Source organism: Bidens hawaiensis, unplaced genomic scaffold, assembly GCF_021521415.1.
Source record: "Bidens hawaiensis isolate Kalapana, Puna unplaced genomic scaffold, B.hawaiensis_p1.1 tig00054865_1, whole genome shotgun sequence".
NCBI classification, from domain to species: Eukaryota; Viridiplantae; Streptophyta; class Magnoliopsida; order Asterales; family Asteraceae; genus Bidens; species Bidens hawaiensis.
Genome location: NW_027499882.1, coordinates 87,396 through 105,630, shown reverse-complemented (window position 1 = coordinate 105,630; position 18,235 = coordinate 87,396). Strand labels below are relative to the sequence as shown.

At 41.0% G+C, this 18,235-nt stretch overlaps 1 protein-coding gene across 1 annotated transcript; it reads left to right on the top strand.

The window, feature by feature from the left end:
* The first annotated feature begins 16,858 nt into the window (after positions 1-16,858).
* On the top strand, positions 16,859-17,679 carry LOC143600755 (uncharacterized). The gene has a single exon (XM_077078349.1). It carries the CDS (start codon positions 16,907-16,909, stop codon positions 17,621-17,623), a length of 717 nt encoding a protein of 238 aa, XP_076934464.1. The 5' UTR covers positions 16,859-16,906; the 3' UTR covers positions 17,624-17,679.
* The last annotated feature ends 556 nt before the right edge of the window (positions 17,680-18,235 follow it).

The window sequence follows — 18,235 nt, the reverse complement described above, 5'->3', positions numbered from 1 at the left end:
GAACTTTAGTCGCGCAGTATCCCATGTGTTGAGGACGTAGACTTGGCTGTTTATTTGTATGTGTGGATCATTAACCGTATTGACGGTCTATTCCGCAGTTTTCATGGTACCATTAGATGAACACGGGAGAACTATCGTTTATGATTTTCTCTTTTGTTACACTTGCACAGTTAGTCTTGTTTGTGAGCTCAATTGTGAGCACTGGCAGTCTTGTCTCTTAGAGTTGGTCCTGATCAGATTACACCCTTGTTGAAAACCAGACATACACATGTTGCGCGCAGATTTATTGTTATCTATGTATTGTATTAAACTTGATTTCTCACCAACACGCAAGTGTTTGACGTTTATTTTAACACATGTTCAGGTTTTGCAGTAGCTGTTTTGGAGCTTGTGGACACGTAGGACGTTTTTACTTTTGGACCTAGAATTAAAATGTATCAAGACCAGTTAATGTTGTTTGAATGTTATAATTTATAATATATTGATTTATGTTTGATTTATGTTCTTTATTTTCCCCGCTGCGCGGGTGCGCGATAAAATGTGTATTAATAAATATTGACACCAATAGTGTCACGAGTAATGAAACAATATGTGGCGCCCCGATGTATAATCCGCCTTTGGTCGGGGTGTTACAGATTGGTATCAGAGCTCGTTGACTTTAGGATAGGTGGTTAGACGAAACGGCCTAGAATACCTAAGAGTCCCTTCTCGCGCATGAGAGAAATCTCATGTTTTGCGCGCTTATTGTTAATTACTCGTTATTTATGAATATGCTCGCACTTGCGCAGTATATGATTTTATGTTTTATTTCGCGATATTTCGATTTTTGTGAATTTCGATTTTTATTGATTTTACTTACATATTCGTTTGTTGGGATTGAAAATCCGAAAAGTCATGGTGATACATGAATAGTTGATTTTCAATTTCCATTTACGATTATGTTCTGAGGTTGGAGACTTGAAAAGTCATGGTGATACATGAATTGTCAACCTCCAATACTCATTTTCTTGTATATTTTATATTGAAGATTGGAAAGTCATGGGTGATACATGAATCGTCAATCTCCAATACTCGTTTACTCGTATATTTTAAATTGGGAATTCGGAAAGTCATGGTGATACATGAATTGTCGATTTCTGATTCGAATTTGTTACCTTTATTAAGTCTGCATTTTGGGTCATTTATTTTACTTTAACTTTTGATAGTATCTAACTCCGTGAAACCAAGCTTTTCGAGGTTAAACCTTGTGCTAAAACTAAGATATTAACTAAAATTAAAATTTTTATAGAATGCCTCCGCTATCTCGCCGATTTCAGAGAAGAGAAGCCTCGCGCATGCGTAGACAGCAACGTTCCCAGGAAATGGCCGCCGCAATAGCCCAAGCTTTGAGCCAAAACAATGCTAATACCTCCAGTTATAACATTAAGTCCTTTAACGCGGGTAACCCTCCAAAGTTCACAGGTCTTGAAGGAGCCACCGTGATGCTCCAGTGGCTTGAGAAAATAGAAAACACTTTCCTCCACACCCAATGCCCCTCAGACAGACGAACCCTGTATGCTTCCAGTGTCCTGGAATCTAGAGCGCTTACATGGTGGAATGGAGTAGCTCATGCGCGTGGCGCAGAGGCTGCTTCTAGCATGACATGGGAGGAATTCAAGGAAACTCTTACGCGAGAATTCTGCCCTCCCAACGAAATTAAGCGCCTGGAGGAAGAATTCTGGAACTTGAAGCAATACAGCGGTGAAGCGCGCGAGTACGCGACGCGCTTCCACGAGCTAAGCTTACTGGTCCCTCACCTTGTTACCCCTTCCCGCCGAGCCATCGAGAAATCCTTGGGGGTCTCCCCATGGAAATTCAAGATTCTGTATGGGCCAGAAACCCAGTAGTAACCTCTCTGACGCCATCGAGTTGGCCGCTGTGCTTAGCGACAACCATGTCAGAGCAGGAACCCTGTTCCTGCGGGGAACTGAGAAGACCAAACCCACCAAAACTGCCCCTGAACCCGCAGAAACCAAACCTGAACCCTCAAACCATAACCCAGAAACGTAGGCGCAGACAAGCTTACGCGCTTACCAACCCGCCCATAGTCCAGCAACCCGCTTACCAGCCTCTAGCATACGCCCCTCAACCTCTGTCGGCCTACCCAACACCTCCTATAGGCCAAACTATGCCTTAACCAATCCCGCACTCCCTGCCCCGCCTCCTAAGAAACCTTACACAGGAAACCATCCCTTTTGCCCAACCTGTAGATTTCACCACCCAACCCAGACCCCGTGTCGACTTTGTACCCGATGTGGCCGTACTGGTCACATTGTAGAAAACTGTAGAGTCCCTCTCGCCAATCCAATTGCGCCAACACCACCAGTCTACCCGCAGAACCCACAACCAACCTACCAAAACCCACGACCCAGGTCGTGCTATAACTGCGGTGATCCCAGTCATTTCCGGAACGCGTGCCCGAGACTACAAGTTCAGATTACACAAGCGAATCCGGTAAACCAGATTTCAAACCAAGTGACGCGTGTGGACGAGCTTTTAACATAACCGCGCACCAAGCGCAAGCGAATAATGACGTAGTTAATGGTACATTTTTGCTTAACGGATTTTATGCTTCTATACTTTTTGATACTGGCGCCGATCGAAGTTTTATCTCTCGCGCCTTCGAGCAGAAGCTTGCGCGATCCGCGCAACGACTTAAAAGAAAATTTTTCAGTTGAATTGGCTAATGGCGAAACTATTTTAATTAACTCGGGTGATTAAAGATTGCACGCTTAACCTTAACGAAAACGATTTTCTAATCGACCTCATTCCCATGCCTCTTGGAAGCTTTGATGTTATTATTGGTATGGACTGGCTTTCGAAGAATCGCGCCGAAGTTATTTGCGCCAATAAATTGATTCGCATACCTCGAGAGAATGGTGATCTTCACATCTACGGCGAAAAACCCTCCAGTGGTCTTAAGCTTATGTCTTGCGCCGAAGCCCAAAGACTCATGCGGAAGAAGTGTGTTGCATTTCTAGCCCATGTGGTTAAACCTGCTGAAGAAAAGAAGCTTCGCGATATCCCTGTCGTGCGTGATTTCCCTGAAGTTTTTCCTGATGATCTTCCTGGTATCCCTCCCGCTCGTGAAGTCGAGTTTCGTATTGATCTTGTCCCTGGTGCTTCCCCCGTAGCTAAATCTCCTTATCGTCTTGCACCCGCTGAGATGCAAGAATTGGCCAGCCAACTTCAAGAGTTGACAGCTAAAGGATTCATTCGCCCTAGCTCTTCTCCCTGGGGTGCTCCGGTGTTGTTCGTTAAAAAGAAAGATGGATCGTTTCGCATGTGTATTGATTACCGCGAGTTGAACAAACTCACCATTTACAAACCGGTATCCCCTTACCGCGTATTGACGACCTCTTTGATCAACTCCAAGGTGCCTCTTGTTTCTCGAAGATTGATCTCCGCTCTGGCTATCACCAGTTGCGCATCCGCGATGAAGATGTTCCGAAGACTGCTTTTCGAACTCGTTATGGCCATTTTGAATTCTTGGTCATGTCCTTCGGTCTAACCAACGCACCCGCCGTTTTCATGGATCTAATGAATCGGGTGTGTAGGCCTTTCTTGGATAAATTCGTGATCGTGTTTATCGATGATGTTCTGGTGTATTCTAAGACCAAGGCCGAACATGAGCAACATCTCCGGTTGGTGTTGCAAAAGCTTAAAGCTGAGCAACTCTATGCTAAGCTTTCCAAGTGTGAATTCTGGTCTGATGAAGTACAGTTTCTTGGTCATGTTGTAAACAAGATGGGTATTCATGTTGACCCATCCAAGATTGAAGCAATCAAGAACTGGATTACGCCATCCTCTCCTTCTGAGATCCGTTCCTTTCTAGGCTTAGCTGGTTATTACCGGCGCTTTATTTCGAACTTCTCGAAGATCGCTTTGCCTTTAACAGCTCTGACGCACAAAGGTAAGCCGTATATTTGGGGCTCGAAGCAAGAAGAAGCCTTTCTGACGCTCAAGCGTTTGTTGTGTGAAGCTCCTGTTCTTGCGCTACCTGAGGGTAATGATGATTTTGTCGTGTACTGCGATGCCTCCAACCAAGGTCTCGGTTGTGTTCTTATGCAACGAGGCAAGGTTATCGCTTACGCATCAAGGCAACTTAAGATTCATGAAAAGAATTATACAACCCACGATCTCGAACTTGGTGCAGTTGTTTTTGCCTTGAAGATCTGGAGACACTACCTTTATGGTACTAAGTGTATCCTCTACACCGACCATAAAAGCCTTCAGCATATCTTTGATCAGAAGGAACTTAACATGAGGCAACGCCGATGGAACGAACTCATCAGCGATTACGATTGTGAGATCCGGTATCATCCTGGTAAGGCTAATGTGGTAGCCGATGCGCTCAGCCGTAAACCCTGCCAGCTTAACTGTATCTTGCCGCGCACCCAGCTTCACTTTGCGCCAATTCAAAGCAACCTTGAATCGCGCATTCGTGACGCGCAGCGCGCATCCATCAGTAATGGTAACCTTCGCGCCGAGTTAGCGTGTGGCGCGGAAGCGCATTTTGTCCCTAATCTGAGTGGAATTCTCTGCTATCTCAATCGCATCTGGATTCCCTTTGATGAGAATCTTCGCGCTGATATCCTGTGTGAAGCGCATAAATCTCGGTATTCTATTCATCCTGGCGCTGATAAGATGTACAAGGATTTGCGCATTACTTATTGGTGGCCCGGTATGAAGAAGGATATTGCTGTGTTCGTAGCTAAATGCCTGACTTGTTCTAAAGTAAAAGCTGAACACCAACGCCCGTCTGGTTTGCTCGAACAACCAGAAATTCCTACGTGGAAATGGGAATGTGTAGCGATGGACTTTATTACCAAGTTACCTTTGACAGCAAGCAAACATGATAGCATTTGGGTAATAGTGGATCGATTGACTAAGTCTGCTCACTTTCTGCCCATTCGTGAAAACTACCGTGTTGAGCAACTCGCGCAGCTTTATGTCAAGGAAATTGTCTGCCGCCATGGTACTCCTTTGAGCATCATATCCGATCGCGATGGCCGTTTTATATCTCGCTTTTGGAAATCTCTCCAATCTGCGCTAGGAACTCGCTTGGACATGAGTACGGCATATCATCCTCAGACTGACGGTCAGTCTGAGCAAACTATTCAAACTCTTGAGGATATGCTTCGATCTTGTGTTCTTGATTTTGGAGGTAATTGGGATTCACACCTGCCTTTGATCGAGTTCTCTTATAATAACAGCTATCATTCCAGTATCGGTATGGCCCCATTTGAAGCACTTTACGGTCGTAAGTGCCGCTCCCCGATCTGTTGGAGCGAAGTGGGTGAAACTCAAATCACAGGACCCGAACTTGTTCAAGAGACAACCGATAAAATCGCCAAGATCCGTGATCATCTGCTGACTGCCCGAAGCCGACAGAAGAGTTACGCAGATCGTAGGCGAAAGCCTCTCGAATTTCAAGTTGGTGATCTTGTTCTCCTCAAAGTGTCGCCTTGGAAAGGTGTTGTCCGCTTTGGGAAGAAGGGTAAGCTTGCTCCTCGTTATGTTGGTCCATTCAAGATTCTCGCGCGTGTGGGAAAAGTTGCCTACAGACTTGACCTGCCGCCCGCGCTCAGTAATGTGCATCCAACGTTCCATGTATCCAATCTCAAGAAGTGTTTAGCTGACGAGAACCTTCACATTCCACTTGATGAAGTTCAAGTTGATGAAACTATGCATTTCGTTGAGAAGCCTGTTGAGATTATGGATCGCGAGGTTAAGCAAACCAAGCGCAGTCGTATCCCTATCGTGAAAATTCGTTGGGAGTCCAAGCGCGGAGCCGAGTTTACATGGGAAAGGGAAGATCAAATGAAGATCAAGTACCCGCACCTGTTCTCTGCGCAACCTACTTCGAGATAAATTTCGGGACGAAATTTCTTAAAGTAGGGGAGACTGTGACATCTGCCCGATCCGACCCGACCCAGGTACCCGTTTCTCTGACCCGATCTCTTTCTTTTATGATTTAATATTTATTTATACTTATATTTTACTTTTAATAATAATATATATATATTTTCCTTCCCGCCTCTCTCTCTCTTTCTTTCCGCCGTCCCATCCCTCTTCTCTCTTTCCGCCTTCTGTTCCCTCTTGTCGCTGTCCCGCCCTTAAGCCTTGTTTCCTCTTTTTCTTCTAACTCTTTGCTTGTCCTTTGGTTCCTCCCGCTTAAGGATGTCTGCAGCTCCACGCGCCAGACTCCTTACATGGAAGCCTGCGTGAAGACATCTTGTTCCTGCGATGCGTGGAGAGAACTCTTCTCGCAGCGCGCTAAGAATGTATGTTCTTCCCGCAATGCGCTAAGAATGTATGTTCTTCCCGCGATGCGCTTAGAATTCTTGTTCTTCACGCAGCACGCGAAGGATTTGTGATTCTTCCCGCAGTGCGCTAAGGATTGTTGTGCCAGCCTTCGCGCTCGCGCACTCAGCCTTCCCGCGCTTAACCCTTGTATCTTCTGTTTATTCCAGCCTGTATGCTTTGTGTTGTCTTATCTTCTGTGCTGTTGACCTAACCTATCTAATGTCTGAATAGTTACTTTCGGCGCTGCATGCGCACCAACCCCATTGGTTGACAGAAAAAGTGACTGACATAATCTTTTGAGATCTGCTTTTGCCATGCTTGACCAGTACCTTTATCTGACCTGCCCATGCCTTTTTACTGTTCGCTGACAGCTTTATCTTGCCCCCTGCAGCTGCCATATCTTTTGATATCTTTTGCTATCTTTTGTTTTGTCTTGTTCTGTTTGTCTTGGAACCTTTTCTGGATTTATGTCTCCTAGGGTTTTCCTATAAATAATAATAATATTTTCCTAACACTTCACACACAAAACACTTAATCTCTCCTGTTTTCCTTGCTCTCTCTGCCGCCTCCTCTCTGCCTCCGTCTTCCTCTCCGTTCTGCCTTGTCTTTTCCGGTAATATATATATATTATATATAATAATTTACTTATTAATTATGCTAACTTATAATCAAGACTTAAAACAGATCATTAAAACAACAATCTTATTTATAGGTTAACTTGTGCTTGTTTAAAGTTGGTTCTTGCTTTATCTTACACCGCATCGTTTATCAAGTGAGTTATCTCGTATCTAATCCCTTTTTATTTTAAATGCTTTGGGATGTTCATGTGTTCATACAAAACTTGAGTCTTAAACTGTTTATGAACTTTAGTCGCGCAGTATCCCATGTGTTGAGGACGTAGACTTGGCTGTTTATTTGTATGTGTGGATCATTAACCGTATTGACGGTCTATTCCGCAGTTTTCATGGTACCATTAGATGAACACGGGAGAACTATCGTTTATGATTTTCTCTTTTGTTACACTTGCACAGTTAGTCTTGTTTGTGAGCTCAATTGTGAGCACTGGCAGTCTTGTCTCTTAGAGTTGGTCCCGATCAGATTACACCCTTGTTGAAAACCAGACATACACATGTTGCGCGCAGATTTATTGTTATCTATGTATTGTATTAAACTTGATTTCTCACCAACACGCAAGTGTTTGACGTTTATTTTAACACATGTTCAGGTTTGCAGTAGCTGTTTTGGAGCTTGTGGACACGTAGGACGTTTTTACTTTTGGACCTAGAATTAAAATGTATCAAGACCAGTTAATGTTGTTTGAATGTTATAATTTATAATATATTGATTTATGTTTGATTTATGTTCTTTATTTTCCCCGCTGCGCGTGCGCGATAAAATGTGTATTAATAAATATTGACACCAATAGTGTCACGAGTAATGAAACAATATGTGGCGCCCCGATGTATAATCCGCCTTTGGTCGGGGTGTTACATGTACGGTTTCTCCTTTCAGCCACCCCATTTTGTTTAGGAGTGTAAGGGGCACTGAACTAATGAAGGATCCCCTTGTTGTGACAAAACTCATTGACAATCTTGTTGTAAAATTATGTTCCATTGTCGCTTCTGATGCACTTGACTCTTTTATCAGTTTGATTCTCCACCAAAACAATGAACTTGAGTAGAAATTGAGCGGTCTCATCCTTATGCCCTATAAGAAAAGTCCAACTAAAACGCGAATAATCGTCAGTAATAACCAGACAAATGGCTTTTAGACCTATTGCCAAAGGTTGAATTGGACCGAAGAGATCCATATGTAACAGTTGGAGAGTGGAATTTATGGAATTGACGTTCTTGGATCTGTGAGGAAGTTTGTGCTGTTTGCATTTAGAGTAAGATAACATTTTCAGCACAATGAAAGGATTTTACAGGCAAACCTCTCACATGGTCACTTTTAACTAACTTATTCAAGTTCTTAAAGTTAACGTGACCCAAGTGTCGATGCCATAAGGATGAGTCATTCTCCTAGGCCTTGGAAAGTAAGCAGGAAGCAGTCCGCATTGAATAATTGCTTCTCATATCCTGAATATATGCATCATTATGCCTCGGAGTATGCATCAAAACCCATTCATCCGGACTTTAAAACCTGGTTTGAGAATAAGACACTCATTTTCTGTAAAGAGGGTGGAAAAATGCTTATCATAGATTTAGGAGACACTGAGCAGATTGTGATTGAGCTGTTCCACAAGATTGACATCCTCGAAAGTTAGGGTTCCGTTTGAGACCTTGCCCTGTTTTGTTATTTCCCCTCCTACATCACCGGCAAAGGAGACATGTCCGCCGTCGAATGGTTAAACATCAAACAGCAGTGACTCATCTCCTGTCATGTGTCGGGTGCAGCCACTGTCCAAGTACCAGATACTGTTAACAGGCCTTCCTGGCTGACCCTACACACAAGAACAGCTAGTTAGTAGAGGGATCCCGAGACTTAGTTGTCTCGGGAAAATTAAACAGAAAATCACCAAGTTTAATTTTATGATTCTTGAAAATAATATAATCTTTTGGTGAATCATAATCTGAAGAGCAATCCCTCGAGGAACTTGAATTGTAATTTCCTCGGTTTTGAAAAGGTTTGTTGGATTGCCTTCGCTTTGGTTTGGGCCTAACCACAAAGTCTTCGGTTCTTTTCTTGCTGAAAACATTTGAAGGGTTCTTGGGCTTTTCAGCTTCCGAACCCTTTGCTAACCTTTTCTTTTCTCTTTGGGTTAGCCAAAAAGGTTTCTTCGTTTTCTTATCCCTTTTTGGTTTGAAATCCGTCTCACTGGTTGAGGAGCGAGTTTGATTAGTTTTGCTCGGATACCAATTGTAGGTCCCGAAACCGGATCCGACAACGAACGGTTTTGTTATTGATAATTTTTCTCAAGACGGGTGTGGTATAAACAAACGATCGAACAAATATATAAAGATAATATTGAACGACGCCATAACCGGTAACAAAAAATTTATAGCATTAAACGAACTGATCCCACCCAAGGTGAGCTCCCCTTGGGTGGTTGATTACACACTACAAAACACACACTAAAATGTAGCCAACAAGGACATGCTTAGAGCAAAACAAATTCTATCTAGAAGCTTTCTCCCGTTAAAGTTAAACGCGTGCACCGAAGCTCTCGTCTCGTGTTCGGATTTCTCGCCCACTTTAATTATTAACTTGACCGTAAATATATAACGGGTTTCGTACTTTGATATCGCAAGTCACATTTTTGGCCTTACAATCACCCCCTTGACCTGTGATCTCAAAACATCATCGAATCCGTGTCTCGCATTTTCGCAAATCAACCCGATAACTGAAGCTTCTTCAATCACCCCCTCAAGGTATAATTCACCTAATTCATTCATGAAGACGTTCTGGCTTCTTTATCCATCTCAGATCTTAAGCAATATAGGTTCAGAAGAGCTTGACGAAATACCGGGGACAACGATCAAATGACAAAGCTTATTATTTCCGTGAATGAAATTATTTAAGTAACTCACCCCTAATAAATAAGAATCCTAGATACTCGTATCCCATATTTTTAGGTTGAGAGCTTAAACAATTTAATTCTCTATTAAATCCAACTTGTTTAAAAATTATCACCTTAATAAATAAGCATCTCGAATGCTCGTAGCCCACGTTTTCAGGATCCAATTCTCGAACGCCTTGAAAATAACATATAAATAATAGGCTTTGAACACGGTCCAATAATAATGAAACCCAAACTAATTTGACTTACTTCAGTTTGGTCAATCCGAAAATAATCCCATCATGGCCCATAGAATAGTGATTGAGGGAAAAAAAATTCAGCAAAGCCCACAATCACATGACAGCCTGATCCATTAGCAACACCCTAGGCCCAAGCTACTTCACTTTCAGCCCAAGCCCAGAAAGGAGAATTAAAAAATTACCAGGGATGAAGACAGAGGCAGAAACCCTAGCAACATTTTAACCACCATCTCCTTGGTCACTGACGCCGCCCCCTGCCAGAAACGCCACCTCCCCGCCAGCCGTCTCAGGACCACCGTGTGGTCAGCCACCCAATCCGTTCACCAAGATGCCATCATCAACATGCGACCCCCGCCATTCACCACCATGAACTACCGTAACAGTCACCATTACCCATATCATCTTGAACTACCATGACATAACCGGCGAATATCCGCCAAATTCGTCTTCAAACACCGCCGCCACCTGTTTTCGGGTTGTCGGCCCTGCGCCACAACCACCGTTCGCAACAGCTGCTGCCGAAAAACATGGTGCAACTGGCTTCCATTTTATCTTCATGTTACATTGCCGGAGATCTAGAAGAGAAAGACGGTTGGAAGGATCGTCGTCGTCACCGGCTGTGGAGGTCACCGGAAGAGTAGGATCCGGCTACTTTCAAAATCGAATATGATGATAGTGAATAATATATGATGGTGATATTGTACCAGGTCACACAAATTTCAGATCTGAGATGCGAAGCCTTCATATTTCTTCATCAAAACCTCCATTAAACTTCATAAGAATATTCAAACGAGCCTTTAAACGACTGAGTATCCAGATCTACCTACCCAAGATGAACTTCGAGCAACTTTATTTTCCTAATCTTCAAACTTTATTTTCAAACACCAAACTTTATTTTCAAAACTTCAACGGAATTAACGTCTCGGTTCGGGTAATAGCGGAATAGAACTCGAATATCAAGAACAAAGTTGAATCAGTTGATTCAAACCCACTCTGATACCAATTGTAGGTCCCAACAGGGTCGGATCTAACAACGTGTCTTGGATCAACCAAACTTGGTGCTAGCGGAATATCACACCAAGCTACCTTTGGTCTCGGATCTATGAGAGTTATATCGGTTTTCTAGAGTAAGAGTGATAGAGAGATAGAGTGAGAAAGATTGAACCAAAAAGCTTGTGTTCTCATGGCATGCTTCCTATTTATAGGAAGCAAGCATGAGAATGATATTTTCATTTCATAATACCCAATGGGCTTCTTTACAAAGCCTTGGTCCCAAATACAACTAAAACATAAATACAAAGCCCAAAACATACATTCCAATACAAAAGACTTAACAAAAACAAAACGGGGCCTAACACCAAGAAGCAGACAAACAACCTTATTTGGGATACTTAATTGCTTATATAAATTTAAGTAAAAATACATAGAGTCAGGGTATAGATTGTTTACCATAACGGGCCGGTTATTACACACCTTTTTTACGCGGACGATGCGTTAATCACTGGTGATTGGAATCAAAGAAATGTTCTTAACATGAAATGTATTCTAAGATGTTTCTTTCTTATTTCTGGTTTACAAATTAATTTTTGTAAATCAAAATTAATTGGAAATTGAGGTGGATGATGGGGAGGCTTCTGATATGGCAGATCTTTTGGGTTGTAATCCAACCAAACTTCCCTTTCCCTACTTAGGTCTCATGGTAGGAGCTAACATAAATTGGATTGCAAACTAGTCTTCGATTTTGGACACTTTTAACAAACGTCTAGCCGTTTGGAAATCAACCTCGCTTTCTATAGGTTGAAGGCTTACTCTCTTAAAATCGATAATGGAATCTATACCTACGTATTTCTTTTCTTTATATAAAGCTCCACAAAAGATCATTGAGCAACTCGAAGCAAAAAGGAGGAATGTTTTTTGGGGTTGTAACTCGGGCAGAAATAAGATATGTTGGGTAAGTTGGGACCGGGTTAGTACGCCAATCGAAAGCTGGTGGTCTTGGTCTCTCTCCTCTCCGCGACTCAAACATTGCTTTGTTATCAAAATGGTATTGGTGATATAAGCTCGAAGATGATGCCTTATGGCGAAAAGTGATCATGTCAATTCATAGCTCAATTAGATCTTGGCCAATTCTTTCTCATGCTAAGCGCTTCATCGGGGTTTGGAAGACAATTGCAAAGTTGGAGAACCATTTGGCTGTTTCTAGTCTAAAACTTGGTAATCTTGTTAAAGGTAATCTTGTTAAAGGTAATCTTGGTAATGGTAGAAGAATAAGGTTCTGGATTGACACGTGGTTGATATCAGAACCTCTCAAGGATGCTTTTCCAGACCTTTTTGCTAATGTGGGCTATAAAAATTGTTATGTTGTGGATTGCTTTGACGAGAGGATTCGTTCTTGGAAGTGGAAATGGAAAAGAAAGTCTTTGAGCGGAGACGAAAGAAATGAATTAGTTGATTTATAAAATTTACTACAACATGTAAACCTTTCGAATCAACTACACAAATGGGTTCGGACCGCTGACTCTTCGGGAGATTTTTCGGTGGCGTCTATGAAAAAGGTTTTGTTTAATACTTTTGGTTTAGCGGTTCATTTATAATGGGTTGGAACAATTGGATCCTAAAAAAAATAAATATTTTTATGTGGAAAACTGAGATGGATCGGATACCGACTCGGGGAAGTTCTTGCGTTTAGAAACATACCGGTCAACACGACCATCTGCTCATTCTGTGAGGAAGGCCCGGAAAATACAAATCACTTGCTTCTCTCATGTCAGATGGCAAATCGCGTTTGGTAGTGTATTGGCTCTTGGTGTAAGATCCCTCCCATTTTCACATTCGTGGTTCGTGATCTTCTTATAATTCATAAAACGGCTCCTCTTTGCAACAAAAAGAAAAATGTTCTACAAGGTATTATGATGACTACATGTTGGTGCATATGGAAAGCAAGGAACCAAACTATCTTTGAAACTAAGGAGAGCTCGGTTGATAAGGTGATTGAAGACGTTAAATCTTTGGCGTTTCTTTGGATAAAGAACAGATCGTTGTTCAAAAACTTATTTTGGAGAGAATGGTGTAATTTTTCTTTCTAAGTGTTTCCTTTTGTTGTGTTGTTTTGTCGGCCTTAACTTCTTGCTAGTTTGGCTTGTTTAATGAAAGTTGTCGTTCGAAAAAAAAAAGATTTACATGCTTAAAGAAAAAATTAAAAGAAACATATAAAGTTAGAAAGGATTTCCCTGTTTAAAACTCATGAACAATGATAATTAGCGGTAGCTTAGATTATGCGTAGTCGAGCGCTTCCCATCCCCAAGCGCCCCCAAAGAGCTGGGAACACCGCCCCCCGGGTGCTTTGGGTGCTTTGGAGTAGGGATGAGCAAAAATCGATATGGTACCAATTGGTACCGGTACCGAACCGAAATCAGTACCGATTGGGTACCGACATCGGTACCGAATCGGTACCAAGGTTTTGAGTTTTCGGGACCGGTACGGTACCGGTACCAAAAATTTGCTATGTTATTTTATCTGAACCGAGTGATACATTAAAGTTATTGATTTTAATACGTAAAATTTATTTTTGTACCACGGGAGAATAGTAATAAAATATATTTTTTGTTTTTGAAGAAGAAGAAAAACAAGAAAATTTAATCAGAAATACGTTACTACCCTCCATTAATTTCTAGTTTTCCGTTCTATGTTTTCATGGGAAATCCAACAGAAATATGTAAAAGCCTCGTTTCCAGTTTTCCACCCTTGCTATATTTTCATGGGAAATTGTCATTGGTTTAATACATACATTGGTATAACAAATACTAATTAATTAAAATACATTGATGCAATAAAAAGAGATCGAATTATAATCTAGGTTTGAAAAAAATAAGAATATTAAAATAAGAGTAAGAATACTACCATCTCTAGTATTTCGTTGCTAACAAAAAAACAGCTTAATTATAAGGCTGAGGGGTGTGGGAGGCTCTAATGGGGGCTTTAGTGGGGGCTCCAGCCAATAATATTATGACGTGTGGCAGAGAGAGAAACTGGATAAGGGGGGTGTTGGAGCCCCCGTTGGAGCCCCTGGCCCTGGTGTGGAGGGCTCCAGCAGGGGCTCCAGCGATTTTTTTTTTTATTTTTTTATAAATATATTCAAACAACGTATTATTAAAAAAACTCATAAATTATTAAAAAAAACACACATTAATATCTAAAAATAAAATAAAAATTAAAGTACTAAAAAAAAACATTATTCTTATTCTTCGGCTTGGTCTTCTTCGATCAACCTCTTTCGGATACGTTCCTTTTGCTTTTCCATTAGCATTTGATCGACCGGATTTAGGTTACTGAAGTCTCTAGTAAGGAAGTCCAAATCTCTCATTCGACTTTTTTCTTTTTTGTCATTAGAGACCACCTCCATGGTTTTGTTGAATTTATTGAGGGATTCAACAAGATTGGCGATGTTTACGGCTTCCCCCTCAGCCGGTTTTTTCCCCTTGGCGTCCCTTCCCAATGGCCGCCTCCTCGGCGGTGAAGACGTTTCCTCCTCCGCAATGTTTAGGTCGAATCCAACGCGGCAATCCGACCCAATTGAAGTGCTATACGCTCCAGACGAACTAGTTTTAGTCCGTTTCGGCCGTACTTCCGAATCAACGTCCGGCGCCACCAGCTCAACCCACTTGGAACACCTTTTCAACCTCTCCCACAACTTTAAATCGTCCCACGTCTTCACCGTCCCATACCTCCGCAAACACTCCTGCTTCCACTCTTCGACCGTGAAATTGTAAACCGCAAAATCATCACTGTCACTTGGTCTCATACGACCGCTGTTCCTGTTGAAAAGATTAGTAAACAAGCCGACAAATTTTCTGATTTCGGACCACCAACCCGAAATCATATCAGCGTTCCGCTCTGTACTCCCAACGAGCGTATAGAACGTCTCCCTAACCTTTCTCCAAAAAATCTTGCTCTTTTGGTAGTCTGCTGCAAAATGAATAAATAAATTAGATTTCTATTTAACTTTTTTATTTAACTTTTTTATTAAAAATCATTTTTAAAAACGTTAAAACAATTACCGCAACGCCGATCCTTAGAAATGACTATCCAAGCCCGACACAAGGCTTCCTTCTCATCCGATGACCACGGAGTGGTTTTCCGTTTCGTCCTCGGAGTCGAAGCCGGTCCCGACCCGTCCGTTTCAACTTGTTTTTTCCGGTGGACGTGTCTTCTTGGTCCCGTAGCTTCACCGTGTGATTCTTGTGTCTCCGGAACAACAAAGTTAGGAGACGGTTGTGTGTTGGATGGTTGAAAGCCGAATGATTCTTGCGGCTCCGAATAAAACATCGGTTGGTGCGGTGACGACCATAAATCGTCGTCAATATAATCTGAATCAAGGTTGGGGTACCAATTTCCAGCCATTTTTTTAAAAAAATGTTGGGAAGATGAGTTTATTTTGGGTTAATGTTTGAAGTTGTGGTGATTGATATGGGTGAAATGGGGTTTTATATAGGAAAAAAAACGTTTTTTTTTTAATTAAATAAGAGCCCAACGGCTCTTTATATCATCCAACGTCTCTTTGCACACTCCCCTATGCCCTCAGCCTCTCTCTTCTGCCGCTAACCCCATCACGCCTGCATCATTTTTCGTGCTAGCGCCCCGGTGGTGTGGTGTTAGCGCCTGGGGGCGCGAGCGGAGGGGCTCTAGCGCCCCCGTTGAAGCCCCACATCCCTCAGCCTAAAGGAGTTTGGCCTTTATTGCTAACTATAAAAGTATGTTACTATTTATATTCTTCACTACCGTAAAACATCTTGTTTCCATAAAATTTCTTTTAAATATCCTTAATCTTTTTTTTTAGAAACACAAAAATAAACAATTAAACACACAAAATAACTAAATGTTTATTTAAATTTAAAAAATATACACAATTCAAATAAAAAAATCAAAATAGGAAAACATAAATAAAATTAAATAGAGAACATGGTTGTAGAAAGTGCGTTTAAAAAATAACAATGAAATATATATATTATGCATTTGTAAGGTATAATTTTTTTATTGAAAATGACCCCACCCTAATGGTGATATTTGACACTTCGGTAACCAATTTAGATGTCAAACAGGCGGTGGCAATATACCTTAATGCCTGTTTGACATAACAATTATACCCACATGGTCATACCCGTTTACGCCCCTTCCTCACTTGGTATTTGCTAAATAGTAAATACATTTAAAATTATAAAATTAATAGACAAAGAACCTATCCAAAGTTTCTTTTGCTTAAGACTAAAAAAATAATAAAAAAATGGAAGGTTTAAATTTGTGCAATTCCTAAAATAGTTTTTGAATGGTAAGTGTTAACGTGTAGGTATAAAATGCCAACTATACAATTATCTATTTAGAAAATGCATAAGAACTTCTTACGTTAGACAAGAAAAAACACATGGGATCACAAATGGAAAATAAACGTAGGTTAGGTGTCCTTTTCGGTAATTTGCATTTCAATAATGATGTGACATCCACGTGCTTTATTTTATCTATTTTTCTTATTCAATAGGCCATTTCCACTCACATGTTAAAAATTCGGGGACCAAATATTTGGTGTACAGTAGAGGTGATATTGGTATATATACATGTAGCCTTGTGTGTTATAACTTATAAACAGTGGATATTCAATCCTATATATTTATATATAAAGCTTCTTTAATCTTTGTGGTTGCATGACATTGAAGGCAGGCCAAAAATAGAAATTGGTCATATTACTCGCGTATAAAACTTGGAACCACAAAAAAGTGAGGAACGAGACGAGTAAGGATCAGAAGACATGGGTTGTGAACCGGTTTTTTGCACGAGTTTCATTCAATCAAGCAAACACGAAGCAACTAACATGGAACATGAAGTCAAGAAGAATAAAAGGCCGTTGTCACATGATAAAGAAACCCGAGAGGTGGAGTGGAGGCGGTATAGAGGAGTTAGACGACGGCCGTGGGGGAAGTTCACGGCCGAGATAAGGAACCCGGAGAAGAAAAAGGCTAGGTTATGGCTTGGTACTTTTGACACACCCGAGCAAGCTGCATTGGCTTATGATAGAGCGGCTTTTAAGTTCCATGGTTCTCGTGCTAAGGTTAACTTCCCTCTCTTAATAGGTTGTGATAATAAGGTTCCAATGTCTTTATTTTCTTCTTCTTCTTCTTCTATCGAAAATGGGATTCGAAAGAAGAGTCACACGGAGAAGCAATCGATGACCGCCACGGATGCAACAGTGAACAAGGTGGAAAATGATCATGACACTTTGTACACATTAACACCTAATGACTTCTCATTGAACAACCTGGTTGACCAGGCACCTAATATCACTAGCGACAGTGATTCATCCTTGTGGTCCATCTTCCTGGTTGACCCACCCGAGGAGCTTCGGTTTCCAGTGATGGAACCGCCATCCGCAACCACCGCTAGGGCCACGGAAGTAGGAACTGATCATGACTCGTTTTGGGATTTTCGTATGGATACATTGACAGATGATGATTTTCTTTTGCTTTAGGTTATGATTTATGAAATTTGGTAGGTTATTTTATTTATTTGAATATCAAGAATGTTTTTTATATTCCATGCATGATATTATAAAAGTAAGATCTTGTTATTCACGTACTATTTCAGTTTCCAAGTGATAATTTTATTTTGGTCGGATTAGACAGTTCAAATGGTCAGAAAGGGTGCAATTTATTTATTTAAGTTACCTTGCCATCAGTACATTTTATTTTTATTTTAGCCTTTTTAGCCCACAAGCAATTTTAAACAATATAGTTGTTATAAAAGTACTAGATCGAGAGAGAGCTCGATTTAGACGAGAGATACCAAAAACTTTTGAAAAGTTGGAAAACTATCACTTTTTAGCTGTCATTATAAATTCTTGAAGAGGTGACAATTTTGGTAATCAACCCAAAACAAAACAAGTAAATTTAGAATATGATTCACCAGTGAATTTCTCTTGGTTTTTGATAGTGTATTTATTACTGAATACACATTTATCGGCAAATATACGTACGATTAAAATTTCTAACTAAAACGTTAATTATATTTAGTTATAGGGAAGACGTACATAATAATCACGTAGTGTATTCAATGGTGAATACATTTAAATACCACACAAATG

Coding starts and splice junctions, on each gene's coding strand:
- LOC143600755 (XM_077078349.1), top strand. CDS start 16,907: ATGGGTTGTGAACCGGTTTTTTGCACGAGTTTCATTCAATCAAGCAAA.